Genomic DNA, 15,315 nt, shown 5'->3' on the forward strand with positions numbered 1-15,315 from the left:
AGATACGCATGGATATATATTATTAGCTTCTTGATTTTTTTTTTTATGAAATTGAATAAAATATAATATTTTATGCCTAAATAATATCTATCCGGCCGGTAATTTTCAAGGAAAAATGTATCCGGCCGGGTCATTGTTTTTCTGAAATGTACCCGGTCGGATACATTTCTCTGGCCATTTCACCGGCCGGATCGATGGTATATCAACATAAAAGTGTTTTTTCTATCTATTGCTATCTTTATATTAATTTTTACTATTTTGCTGAATTTAATTTAATATATTGTTTAAGTGTTAATTAGTGTCCGGTCGATAATATTTACACTTTAAATTATCCGGTCGATAATATATATACAGTTTAAAAAAATCATATCGGACACTCAGTGTGTAATCATTTCGGTCAACATCACAAATTATTGTACAAAAAAGCATTGGAACTTAAAAATGTGTAAGATTGTGTAAGAAGACCGAAATGATTACTTAAGATGTTGACCCACTCAAGGGTTAATTAGTAATTTAGGGCATGGATTAGCTTTGTATGATAAGGGTGAACATTTTTCAAAATATGAATAAGGAATGGGGCACTTTTGCCTATTAACACAATTACTATTGTGTCCTCTTAAAATTTAAATGAAGTCTTAAAAAAGAAAAGGCTTAAATTCAAAAAAAAAAAAAAAGAGGCTTGACTAAATTACGTAAATGGACATTCGGCGGCAACTTACTTGTATTTTTTTTATAGAAAATTTTAATTTAGCTTGGTAGTTGGAAAAGTAGGTTATCGTTCGAGCGCCAATTTACTTTACTTTTTCGAGAGCAAGTTGTTTTTTTTTTATTCATTTTTTACAAATTTGTATTTGTGTCAGAAAAGTATAAAATTTTACATAAAAAATGATGTAAAGCCCGAACGTCAACCTACTTTTTTTAGCCGGCAAATTATTTATATATATATATATATATATATATTTTGTTTGTTGTTTTGGGGGGGGGGGGAGTTTATATTTTTCTTATACATTTATATTTGTATCAAAAAAGTGTAAGACTTTATATAAAAAAATGATGTAAAGTCATTAACATCGAACAACAATTTTAACTCTTTACTTTAATTTGGTTTAGACATAGGATCAAGCTTTTTGTTATAAATATGGACATTTTTAATTAGAAATTATGAATATAGACATTTTTACTTGTTAACACAAACTATGATGCATGCGAACAGTTGGACCATTATAGCAAAAATTATTTAGTGTAAATAATTATTAGAGAGACAATAGTATATATTTTTAAAATATATATATATAACAGGTTTTCATAGAAAAAGTATGATGGGTTTTTGAATTAGAAAAAAAAATGATAGTTACTTGTATATAATGAGCTACTATAAAATATGCATCCACCGACATTTGAGTTTTGTTTGGTCCCATGACATCATTAATTAGTAGATCATAAATATTCAGAGACACTAAATAGCTTGAACTCGTGATCTATATGTTGAGAAGCAGAAGTCAGCAAAAGCAACTTCACAATAACTCTAAAGCTAGTCAAAAGATAACCAAAGGATCCCTTAATCATAGGGATCCTTATGACTTTGTAGAAGTAGTATTAAATGTCATCTCCCTTTCTAAACACTATAAAAGGGATGATTGTATCAGCAGAAAAGAACAAGAAATACAATTACAATCTTTAGCTTCTTTTTCTCTATGCATTATGATAATATAATGTTTCAACATGGTATCAGAGCAGGTTTAACCATAGGAACTCAGAAACGAATCATCATCGTTCATAATCCAAAACCAAAACATTCCTAGCCAATTCAAATCAGTTTGTGGAGAAACTCACCGGCGACAGTTTCGATCCCAAATCTCGAGAGAATCTCCAGCTCAACCAGCTCCAATCTCTCCGATCTCAAAATGAAGATACTTACCGGCGACTGTTTCGAATTCGAGACGAAATCGCACATTGCGATGAGAGAGAAGGCGAAGCCGGCGCTCAACATCGCCATTCCAAAAATGAAGAAAGCTTCCAAAACCAGCGGCTGTTTCGGCTCCCCTAAGAAAGGCGGCCATGGCGGCAATTTCACGTGGGCAGGCGACGGCCGAAAACTCAGCAGCTCGGCGGCTAGCGATGCGGCTGCCGGCGTAGATGGCCGAGATGGCCGAGGAAGCAACAGACCGGCGGCGAGAGACGCGGCTGCCAGCGTAGATGGCCGAGAGGGCCGAGGAGGCAGCCGATCGGCGGCTGCTAGCGCCGCTGCCGGCGTTGATGGCCGAGGCAGAATTGAGAGAGGAAAGGGAGAGAAGGAGATCGGCTACCCCACTTCAATGGAAGACAAAGCGGCTGCCGGCGCTTTTACCGGCGTTAATGGCCGAAAAAGCGAGAGATCGGCGGTAGCAGCTAGAGGCGAAACCGAGAGAAGGTTTGGAGAGGAGATTGCGGCTCCTTTGTGTGAAATGGACGAAATTGGAGGTATAGGGTTTGATGAATATTCATCAAACCCTCCTATTTTTCCCTTTTCTCAAAATAATGCCCATAATTTTCGAAATTTACAAAAGAAACCCCATTGTTTTGTGTCTAGTCCCTCAAGTTTATGGAAATCCCAGAATGAACCCCATGTTATTAAAAACAGCCACACAGTTATACCCAACTCAATTTTTGACCCTAAACTATGTCAAAATTCGAAAATAACCCCTACTGCATGTCAAGTGTCAAATAAACAAGTCAGTAGAAAAACAAATTGGATTTTTGATTGTGGAGCTACAGACACTATGACTTTTGACAAATCAGATATACTTGAGTCATCAAAATCCTTTAGAACTCATGTACAAACTGCTAATGGTGACTTAACTCAAGTAGAAGGGGTCGGAACTATAGAAATCTCCCCAACTTTGCGATTATCCAATTGTCTATATGTTCCGTCCCTATCTCATAAGTTGTTATCAATTAGTCATGTTACTAAAGAACTCAATTGTACCATGATAATGCATCCTCACTTCTGTTTACTTCAGGATATCAGGACGGGGGAGATTATTGGGCGTGGCACTGAGCGGGATGGTTTGTACTATGTGGATGAGATAGCTCAACAAGGCAAGGTGATGCTGGCTCACGGAACTGCTGACCGGGAAGCCTGGCTTTGGCACCGTCGGTTAGGGCATCCATCCATGGGGTATCTTAAGCTTTTATTTCCTAAATTAATAAAAAATGATGAGAATTTATCTTGTGAAACTTGTGTTTTAGCTAAAAGCCACCGAAAATATTTTAAGCCTAATGACACACAAGTAAACTCCATATTTTCTCTTGTTCATTCTGATGTTTGGGGTCCTTCACCCGTGGTAGGGGGACAAGGTTTTAAATATTTTCTGTCATTTATTGATGATTGCACTAGGATGACATGGGTATATTTTTTAAAACACAAATCTGAAGTTTTTGAAAAATTTACTCATTTCCATACTATGGTTCAAACTCAGTTTCAGAAAAACATCCAAACCCTTAGAACTGATAATGGAGGGGAATTTGTTAATAATTCCATGAAAATATTTTGTCAAACAAAAGGGATTATTCATCAAACTACTTGTCCCCACACTCCTGAACAAAACGGAGTTGCCGAAAGAAAAAACCGAATTTTACTTGAAATGACTCGTTCTATGATGATTGAGTCTCATGTTCCCTCCTCGTTTTGGCCCGAGGCCGTGACAACCTCGGCTTACCTTATTAACCGTCTCCCTACTAGGACTCTTAAACTTCAAACACCATTACAGAAATTGTCTACTCTGGCCTTCATACCTCTTGCCCTTACACTTCAACCACGGGTCTTTGGGTGCTCTGTTTTCGTTCACATTCCTAAACATGAACGCACCAAATTCTCTCCTTGTGCAGTCAAGTGTGTGTTTGTAGGATATGGAGTTAATCAAAAAGGATATAGGTGTTACAATTCCAAAACCCGTCAAATCATCACCACCATGAACTGTGATTTCCTTGAAACTGAGTATTTTTACGATAACCACCTTACCAGTCAGGGGGAGAGTGAGAGTGAGATCGACTTGTTAAGTTGGTTACCAATGCCAGTCCCGGAAGTAGATCCAACAGAAAAGGTTAACCTAGCCACCGAGCTTACTTCATCCACATCTGAGCAATCCAATCCACCGCCGCCCCAAATATCTTCTTCGCCACTGATATCTGAGGTAAGAGATTCTGAACCTATTACTATGATTTCGGGTTCTACTGATCCTGTTTCTCAAGTGGTTGAAGAAGAAGAACAGGAAGTACAGGAGGAGCATACAATGGGTGCAGACAAGGGGAGATATGTGCTACCCCCTAGAAGTACTCGAGGAATTCCTCCTAAACGTTATTCACCAGAAAATTTTGGGAAGAACTCTCGGTATTCTATTGGGGGTATCGCCAAAGGGAACCTATCCAAAACTGCTGCTGCCTATGAAGTAGCTTTGTATGACGAAGAGATCCCAAAGAATGCGGAACAGGCCTTAAAGATTTCACATTGGAGAGATGCCATGAAGAAAGAAATAAGTGCACTGAATCGAAACCATACATGGGAGAAGTGTAGACTACCAAAGGGGAAGAAAACGGTAGGATGCAAATGGGTCTTCACAATCAAAAGGAGACCGGATGGATCTATTGAGCGTTACAAGGCTCGATTGGTCGCAAAAGGATACACACAGATGTATGGGATCGACTACGAGGAGACCTTCTCACCTGTTGCAAAGATGAACACTGTCAGAGTGCTCCTCTCAATTGCTGCTAATAAGGACTGGGATCTTCATCAGTTCGATGTTACAAATGCTTTCCTTCATGGAGAGCTTGAAGAAGAGAGAGAAGTCTACATGGAGGTGCCTCAAGGTTTTTCAGGAGATTTTGGAGAGGGTGAAGTCTGCAAGTTGAAGAAAACCTTATATGGGCTCAAGCAGTCTCCCAGAGCTTGGTTTGGAAGATTCACCGCAGCCATGAAGAAGTTTGGGTACCAGCAAAGCAACTCAGATCACACCTTATTTTTAAAGAAACGAGGTGATCTAATCTCTTGTTTGGTCATTTATGTTGATGACATGATTATAACAGGGGATGACACAGATGAGATTCAAAAGTTGAAAGAAAGCTTGTTTAAAGAGTTCGAAATGAAGGACTTAGGAAAACTAAAATACTTCCTCGGAATTGAAGTTCTCAGATCAAAGAAGGGGATCTTCATCAACCAGAAGAAGTATACTCTAGATCTCCTAGCTGAAACTGGGATGCTAGATTGCAAGCCAGCAGAAACTCCTATTATCGTAAATCATGGGCTACAAAATGTGGAAGGAGCTCAGTTAGCCGATCGAGGACAATATCAGCGTCTGGTAGGGAAACTTATCTATCTTTCCCATACTCGACCTGACATTGCTTATGCTGTTAGTGTTGTTAGTCAATTTATGCACCAACCACAGGCTGACCACATGGAAGCTGCGCTCAGAATTGTGAGATATTTGAAGAAGACTTTTGACTATGGAGTGCTGTTCAAAAAGGCTGGACACCTTGAGATACAAGCTTATACCGATGCTGACTGGGCAGGAAATCCGAATGACAGAAAGTCAACAGCTGGATACTTTGCATCTGTGGGAGGAAATCTTGTCTCATGGAGAAGCAAGAAACAAAAGGTGGTTGCACTCTCAAGTGCAGAATCAGAATTCAGAGGGATCAAGAGTGGGTTAACCGAAATCCTTTGGCTAAGAAGATTGTTGATGGAATTAGGACTCCACTCAACAAAGACGTGTCAAATGTACTGCGACAACAAGGCTGCCATCAGCATATCTGAGAACCCAGTTCAACATGATAGAACTAAACATGTCGAAGTGGATAGGCACTTCATCAAGGAAAAGATTGTGGAGCTCCCGTTCGTGAGGTCCGAAGATCAGCTCGCTGATATCCTAACCAAAGCTGTGGACTTCAAAAGTTTTAGTTCAGTTCTTTCCAAGTTAAGTATCGGAAATCCCGTCACTCAACTTGAGGGGGAGTGTTGAGAAGCAGAAGTCAGCAAAAGCAACTTCACAATAACTCTAAAGCTAGTCAAAAGATAACCAAAGGATCCCTTAATCATAGGGATCCTTATGACTTTGTAGAAGTAGTATTAAATGTCATCTCCCTTTCTAAACACTATAAAAGGGATGATTGTATCAGCAGAAAAGAACAAGAAATACAATTACAATCTTTAGCTTCTTTTTCTCTATGCATTATGATAATATAATGTTTCAACACTATATTGGAGAGGAAGCATCACCAATTGAGTTGATAATTTGAATTCTCGATTTATGTCGAAGAAAAAGCGTCTTACTAATTAATTTGTTCCATATCTCATTACTAAAAGGAAAACTGTTAAGTGAAACAGAAAAAAACCAATTGAGTCATATAAATATATTTGCAATAATTAATAATTTCAGTTTATCAATTGAACATGAAATGCTCCCGATAAAAAGAAGAAGAAAATATTCAGGTAATAGAATGACAAGGGGCAGCAAAAAAAGCAGGAAACAAGTCACGAGACAACTATCGGAACTCACATACTCAGCCATGCAAATCGGACTCAAAATTTGTCCAAATTGTTGCATTGCGTCCGCTAAAAAACAAGTAAAATAAATTATATCATCGCTAACTTAAAATGTGGTTCAAATTTTCAACGACCTTAGCTACTTTTACTTGATTTTTGTATTTTTCTCTGCTACTTTTAATGGACATTTATTTTGCATGATTGATAAGATGTACACAAATACTCCTGTGCAACCAATTGCATCGTGCAATTGGTTTCCAGAATGACACTACTTCAAGTGTCATTTGTATGTTGAAGTAGTGTCATTCAAAAACCAGTTGCACGGGAGAGTCCCTCTAAGATATATGATTCAATATATATTTATTTTCACGAGTAGGATTTTTCCAATCACACTCATTCAGTAAAATAATAATCAAACAAAATTAGCTTAAATGATAAAAATAATCAAAGGCATTGAAATATTCCAAAGTTTGAATCCATCAAGTAAACAAAGGATTGACTTTACCATTTTTATCTATCAAGTTAATCCTCCAAAATAAACGCATGCTTAAAACACTACGATTATATATAAACCTACAACTAAAACTAGTTCGGTTCATAATTGCAAAATTTTACGAAAATGTGTGATTGCATAGTTTTTAACAGAAATTAATGTTTTGATCGGAAATTATAAAAGTCATGCGAAAATTACAGATGCAGGTAAAAATTGTATCTTTTCGACAATTAACCAAAACAAAGGAGTCACACATGGGTTCACGAGAATCATAAATTAACATGAATGGGACCTCACATAAAATAACACTTTCATAATTGAGTAAAAAGACATAGTAAATTGAAGTATATGGATACAATCATACAAACGAATTTTGTCTTAGCATTTGGAACAGTTTCGTTTGTGGTAGTGTGTGTTTTTTTTTTTCTGTATATATGGAAATTATAAAGCAGCCTCCTGATGGTAAAAGGCGCATGTGAATTCACATGTTCTGTTATCGCTTTCGTAAAGGGCTATCACATGCCATGCATGTACAAACAACAATTATTTTGGAATTTATAGATAGAGAGATATAGCATTAATTTACTATCATATTTTATATTTTGAAAATTATATCTAATTTGTTTCATAATAACTATCTTGATATATATCACACATATAGATAATTTCGGAAGACGACAGATAATTAATTCCGTTCTAATTATTAAATATAATTGAAGATTATTAAACCTTAATTGAAAAATAGTAATACTTTATCATGTCTCACGAAATTAATCCCCTTTAATTTTCACACAGATTAAGAAAATACATTTAATATTCTTGAAAAAATATAATGTATTTGCAATTGCTGTGTTTTGCCCTATTAATTTAATGTTCCGCGTATCATTTTCACAAGAATTGAAAGTTAGTATTGAAAGTTTTTTTTTTTGTAAAAAGATACTCCATTTTAATACAATTCTAGTTAAAAAAAAAGACTAAATGCTGGAGACTATTCCCAAGCAGATTAAAAAAAATGATTTTATATATGGAAGTATGGGAGTAATTAAGAGTAAGTCGTAATTAATTAACCAGGATCGCATCAGCCAATATCCATTTCATTTCGTACGTAGCGTTTTTTTTAGTGGTGAATGGTGATAACCTAATTAATAGTTGAGTGGACAAGCTTATGTAACAAAAAATCAGAAATGTTTAGGCGTCGACACTTATAAGTAGGGCCTTACACACATATTCGTTTGTTATAGCTTTGCAGTTCCAATTAGAAAGTAGTGCATTGGACAATGGATGAGAGCAATATGCGCATGCGGCGTCCGATCCTTTCTTTCTTTATGCTGTTTCTTCTTCTTGCACTTGAAATCCACGTAAGCAACGACGCCCTTCATTATTGTATAGTATTTGTTTTGACATTAATTCATGAGCTACCTCATTTCTACAGGCATCAGTTGTTTTGTCGCCTGCTCCTCAGCCTCAACCACCCAACACTTTTACGGTATCAATTGAAATAAAAAATTGTTAGTAAAATAGATTTTATGATGTGATTAGTAATGATTTTGTTTGGGCAGTACGGTACAACTCCTGGCAGCCTCCATCCTGAAGGTATGTATATTTTGGATTAATTTAGAGTTAGTTTAGCATGTAAATATTGAAGAATGTGCAGAATGCGGGGGGCGGTGCAGGAGTCGATGCTCGAAAACAGCGTTCAAGAAGCCATGTATGTTTTTCTGTGAAAAATGCTGTGCGAAATGCCTGTGTGTGCCTCCGGGGACCTATGGGAACAAGCACTTGTGCCCTTGTTACAATAACTGGAAGACTAAGAGAGGTGGACCAAAATGCCCTTGATTCTATTTTCATCTGCTTTTTTTAATTACCCCTCATCAATCCTTTTCATCTATCTTAATTCAAAATTAAGAGAGGAGCTCCGGTCCAGCTGGGATACTCCTTTTCGTCTTATTTCATTATTTTATGCACCTCGTTGAATATTACTCCACATTTTAAATACAAGTCTAAAAAATAATGATTATCCAAATTTTAGTCGGCTCATTTTGCGTTTTAAGATAGTTGGAAAAAAATCTTAGCGGATCATGTTGGCCCAAAAGGTTCGTTTTGCATCCATTTTATATACAATTAAGGGTTTATAACCAAAAAATACAAGAAATTTGAAAAAAAATGTAATTTTCATCTAAATTTTCAATTAAGCCAAAAATATTTGAATTTATATTTTTGTTGTAATTTTCACCTAAGTTTGATTTTCAACTAAATTAGAGCTTAATTGACAGTTAAAGTTCACTTGTTGTCGGTCTAATTTCTAATGATGATGAATATTTAAAAGCTCAGAGGTCATATAAATTCATGTATTTTTTTGGCTTAATTGAAAGTTTACGTGAAAATTACAATATTTTTTTCAAAGTTCGTGTATTTTTTTTTGCCATAATCTCTAGATAATTAACGGATGTTACGCTATGCCTTAAATCATCATAAGTTAATTAATCATGAGATCTTAGACATTTAGATATTTACCCATTTCAATTTTCTGGACTTTTTTTTTTTTTAATGCTTTTGGAAAATTTATACGAGTCGCTAAATTATTTGGTTTAATGTGAGACTTAAGTTAATAAAAATATAAAGCGCAGTACCATATATCTAGTTATGGTTACAAATCATCGACTAATAAAAAAAGATGTAATTAGATTAAACGTGACTAACAGTATTAAAAGATTCATCAAACGACAAACTCGTCAGTCAGCTCATAAAATATATAGAGGAAAAATTGTTTAATTATTTCACATTTTTATGTTTGAATATTATATTGACGGCGTCCGCATATGTGCAATTGCATGTTTTTATAAACCTGCAACACAGTTACACAAACGGTCAAACCTCACAAATATCATGATTCTTTTGACTAACTATAATAATTACTATTATTAATAATAATAATACAGCCAGTTGATTAAATTACATTCACATCACAAGACACATGGGGGCGGGAATGAGATTTAGTGTACCACATTTTATGTCCCATTTTCAATTTTATTTAATTTTTTATATATATTTTCTTCCATTTTAACTTTATATGCTTTAGTTTAATTTTATAATTACTAACTAGGGTTTATTCTATAATCTAGAGTATATAATTATTTTTTATCATTTAATTTCACTTTTATTAGCTAATAATAGATTGATAAATTCAAAGTCATGGTATATACTTTTAAAAAAAATTAATTTTTTGAAATAAAAATTAAATATAATTCATAGTATTATAATAAATTTTATTTTTATAAAAAAAAATATTTTTAAAATAATAAATATAAACATGAGACACAGTGGCACACATAAGATTGTGGGACACTGGATCTCATCCCAGACAACCGTTTAAGTCAGGAGCTTGCTAATAAACTTTAGTTTGAGAAAGGAGTTTTTTATTTTGTTTCAGCTCACCGTGTTAGAAGTTTTATCGAGTTTGAAAGATTGATTAGTTGTTAGTTTAGGAAGTGTTATATATTAATTAATCCAAACTCTGAACATCGGAACTATCAATCTCATATATGTTTTGATCATATTTTAAATTTCTATTAATTTTTAATAAATTATTTTATCCATCTCAAAAATTTTCTACCGATTCCGACAATATCTATTTTACTTCTAATTAAAAAAATTATAATACTTGATATTTGAGCTTAGGCAATTTCACATTTTCACTTGTTCGTATACCATATTTTAAATAAAGTCATGGGTGGACAAATTCTGATGGGGGAGTTTAGGCTCCCCACATATATTTTAAATTTCCGCGCCGACTGCGACCGCGATATCCACTCCGCCATCTACTGCCTTGAGCGCGTTCCTGTGGCCGTGGTCCTCTTCTACGACTCAGGCGTCAAGTTCTCGCCCTCCACCCAAGAACAAATAGAAATGACAGATTAGAGAGAGAGAGACGGCAATGGGGGAGTGAAATGGGTGAATGTGGAGATATTTTAGGTCTACCATTTTTCAACTATTGCAAATTTACTTGAATACCCTTAAGTGTAAATAAAATGAAAATTCCAATTTTCATAAATACATTTAAGATTTAGATATTGAATTTGTTTAAACCGTCTTATTGAGGGGATTTAATGGTGTAGATTAATTCTTTATTCTCTCTATATAATATTTCTTTAAATACTTTGATAAAATAACTCGACACACTTATAAAAGAAAATTTAATTAATATTAAAAATATTATCGACGATTCTTTCTTCACTATTTTTTCTTATTTATATAAGTATAACTTCACCATATAATAGTAAGACTAAGACCCCGCAAAAATACATCCAGTGTGTGTAGTATTTTTATTTCAAATACGGATTGATTAATTGATATTCCACCCACTCTAAAGTTGAATGACAAGATATAATAATAATAATATTATTATTATTCGTCAAACTTTGAAGGCAGCCCATGCTTCCGAACATTTAAAAACTGATCTTAGTCAAATTTCACTATTCGTGGTCTTGAAAAACAGTGTATTAGAAACCAGACAAACAGTCAACACCACAAAAATGGACCCAAGAAGCAAAGGGCAAAAAGTTGAAGGCTCACTTACTATTTTATAATAGAATATGCCTCTATTTTTAACTTTGGCCGTATTACAGTTTTTTTTTTCAACAAACGCCATATATATATATATATATATATATATATATATGGAAGAGTTCAATGGAGACCACTCCCTTATATAGAGAATGAAGACTAAATCAGAGCCATTAATCTCACCAAAATCAATGAATCAGATTCATCCGAATTCTTCAAGTTTAAGAAATCCTGTAAATTCCTCATTTTCCAATTCTGGGAACCAACAAATATTATTATGAATTTACGAACATAAGTATGTTTATTTGTATGTTCATTTGTTTTTATACGAACATATCGACGAATATTAGTATGTTTATTTATTTTTTATACGAACACATCGACGAACATGGTGAAACGAGAAACCAACACCTAAACTAGAAAACAATAAACGACAGCGGATTTACGTGGTTCGGTCGAGAAGACCGACGTCCACGGGGTGTTGAGGATTTTTCCACTATACTTCGAGAGAATTACATTTTACAAGATATGAATCAATAATCACTATCCCCTGATCTATGCCCCAAGGCCCTATTTATAAGCATGAACATAAACTTAAGGCCCTTGGGCCCATTAGACCCCTAAAGCCCATTAGCCCAAAGAATCAAGCCCAAGCCCCGTTATTCTAATCTACATCCTGACATTGAGCCATCAGAGCTGGAAAGCGGAGCCGAGCTAAGCCAAGCCGAGAGTCAGGGCAATCCTGTATCAAATATCAGAAATAACCACAATAACAATAATAATAATAATAGTCATAACTAGAAATATTCCCGTTATGTTTAGCACAACGCTGGTGCATATTTCAGTCCTCATCAGAACATTAGTATGTTCGTAAGTTCATAATAATGTTCGTTGGTTCTTAGAATTGAAAAATGAGGAATTTACGGGATTTCCTAAACTTGAAGAATTCGGATTAATCTGATTCATTGATTTTGGTGAGATCAATGACTCTGATTTGGTCTATATTCTCTATATAGGGAAGCGGTTTCCATTGAAGCTGACCCTATATATATATATATATATATAGGCCAAGGTTCAATGAATAAGGCCTAAATGTAAGAAAGAAGAGAGAAGTAATCTCATCCGTTGATCTTATCTAATATAACGGATATGATTTGTTCACGTCATGTTCAACGGATTTTTTCGTTGAACATATGCAAGAGCAATTTTTAATGTATGAATTTTATGTATAACACATATGAATTCGTTGTATAAAGGTATGAATTGTGAAAAATAAATTTTTGCTATCTTTGGGATTCGAACTCATGACCATAAATCCATCCAACATGATTACGAATCAACCGTAGATCTTGATGATCTAAGGACTGAAAATGATTCTTATTTTATATCTTAAAAAATACTCTTATTTTAACCCTTCCCTATATATATATATATATATATATATATATACCTATATATATATATATATATATATATATACCTATATATATATATATATATATATATATATATATATATATTCAGGATGACTTTAGGATTCTAGGGTGCGTATCTTTACCTTCTACGGCTACTTAAATTAATGAATGAATAAATTGCGTGTCATTACGAATTGAAACAATTTTATGGTAGTGAAATTATAAATTTGCAAGCTAATTTAAACATAACTAACAAATAAAAAACTGTATAATTATGAGAATTCTCCAAATTGTTACTCCATCATTTACAATTATATAGGCTTGTTTTCCTTTTACAAATATTCCAAATTATATAAGCTTGTTTTCATTTTTCAAATATTCCAAATATATAGGCAGGTTTTTATAAAACATGATTCATTTTTAGCTCAATATTTATCATTAATTATATCCCTATTTAATTATTTGATTAACGTTAGTATTAATTAATTATAGAAAAATAAATATTACATCCGTCCAGAAAAAATAGTCCTAGAGGACGGCACAAGTTTTAATAAGAATAGTCAAATGTATTGTGAGTGGACAAGGACATTTGAAAGTAATGTGAATAATGATAATTAATTGTAATGTGAGTGGAGAAATGGACTGACCATGTGATAGAAGTTTTCAAAAATGAAAAGGAACTAATTTTTGTGGACATCCCAAAATAACAAAAATGAACTATTTTTTGTGGACCGAGGGAGTATAAGTTATATTATGAAGTTATTTGAATAATTTCCTTTTTTCAATGACTTTCTTAATCATTGTGCAAAATTCAATCAACATTTATAATTGAAACTGACATGAAAGGAGTATATTAATATACGTGAACGTGAAAATATTTAATGAGATACAATTAAATTACATACTAGCTGATGAAAATATTTAAATGCTAGATTCGAATTGGTCCATATAAATAAGTTTTGAATACTTATTTAGGGGATAGGAATGTCAATCCCGAAAATTGTAGGCTGATCCGATTGAATCGGTAATTTGATAAGGTTAGGCTTCAAATTTTCAAATAACATGTAGTCGAACAGCCCGCAATTTCATTACGTTGGCTCGAAAATAGCCCGAGCCTAATAGAACTAACCCGAAAATAAGTGAGTTCGCCTGGTCATTTGAAAATTTTCTCATTATTTTTTCAAACTTCATTACAAAACTTTTAAAAGTTAGTAAAAATAAGTTTTGTTTTCTTCATATGTTTCTGAAATTTATAATTTTGATTCAATATTCAAAGTTATACTCATCATTTCATTTTCTATATACTTTTTTTAGCACTTAAAATAAAATGTTTAGATGTAAAATTTAAAAATAATAATCGTTTACAAAATCGTGTGCCTCTTTATCTCTGTGAGAGAGTTTTGTTTTTTTGAGAAGATATCTCTCTTAGAGTTACCAATATGTAATCATTATTTAAGTCAACATTCAAATCATGCTTGTTTATAAATGGCCGGCGAAACTTCTGCATGCTCTTGACAGAGCTTGTAGATCGTTCATCTGGACTGGGAGTACTCTGAAGAAACCTTCTTTTTCTGTGAGTTGGAACAGAGCTCGTGCTCTGAAGGAACATGGCGGAATTGGAGTCAAATCTTTCTCTGACATCAATAATAGTTTCATGTTTCGGCTGGGTTGGTATATTATGAACATGAACAGCTTCGGCTATCGGCTGCTTCGTCAGAAATATCTCACTCAGACCATGGATTGGGCTTCCCAATGGGCGAGTTCGTCGATTTGGACTGGTGTTAGAAGGACGATTCGGGAGATTGTTTCGGATACCTTCTGCACGATTGGCACGGGAGATACGATTTATTTTTGGAGAGATAATTGGCTCGGGTATCGACTGATCGACAAACTTCAAATTCCGGAGTTCATGACACCCTATTTCTCTCAGAAGATTTCAGACTACTACTTTGATAATAAGTGGCACCTCACTTCTAGTTTTATGCAGTCTTTCCCGCGCATTTCTCTCGACATCATATCTACCCCCATTCCTGGATTGGCGGACGACAGATCCTGGATTCGCTCGGGTTTCGGGAACATTACTGCTGCTTCGGCCTTTGCTCACATACGACCTCAGTTCCCTAAGGTCGACTGGGGCTCCTGAATTTGGGCCCCTTTTATCCCCGCTCGGCGATCTCTCTTTGTCTGGCGCACTATTGTTGGCAAGCTCCCTACCTTTGATATGAATCGCCTCATTGGTATTCAGGGGCCTAACCGCTGCCCTTTATGCTCGGCAGCGGAAGAGACAATGGATCACGTTCTGTTGAACTGTCCCTTCTCGGCTTCGA

At 34.6% G+C, this 15,315-nt stretch overlaps 2 protein-coding genes across 3 annotated transcripts in view; one reads left to right on the forward strand and one right to left on the reverse strand.

Moving 5' to 3' along the window:
• LOC131001622 (H/ACA ribonucleoprotein complex subunit 4) overlaps nt 1-15,315 on the reverse strand; it is an 806,367-nt gene that overhangs the window by 706,310 nt on the left and 84,742 nt on the right. The gene's annotated exons all lie outside the window — the stretch shown is intronic.
• LOC131002361 (protein GAST1-like) lies at nt 8,187-9,008 on the forward strand. Its single transcript, XM_057928859.1, has 4 exons — nt 8,187-8,368; nt 8,443-8,496; nt 8,570-8,603; nt 8,665-9,008. The coding sequence occupies exons 1-4, from the start codon at nt 8,288-8,290 to the stop codon at nt 8,844-8,846; spliced, it is 351 nt and encodes a 116-aa protein (XP_057784842.1). The 5' UTR covers nt 8,187-8,287; the 3' UTR covers nt 8,847-9,008.

Source organism: Salvia miltiorrhiza, chromosome 1 (genome assembly GCF_028751815.1).
Source record: "Salvia miltiorrhiza cultivar Shanhuang (shh) chromosome 1, IMPLAD_Smil_shh, whole genome shotgun sequence".
NCBI classification, from domain to species: domain Eukaryota; kingdom Viridiplantae; phylum Streptophyta; class Magnoliopsida; order Lamiales; family Lamiaceae; genus Salvia; species Salvia miltiorrhiza.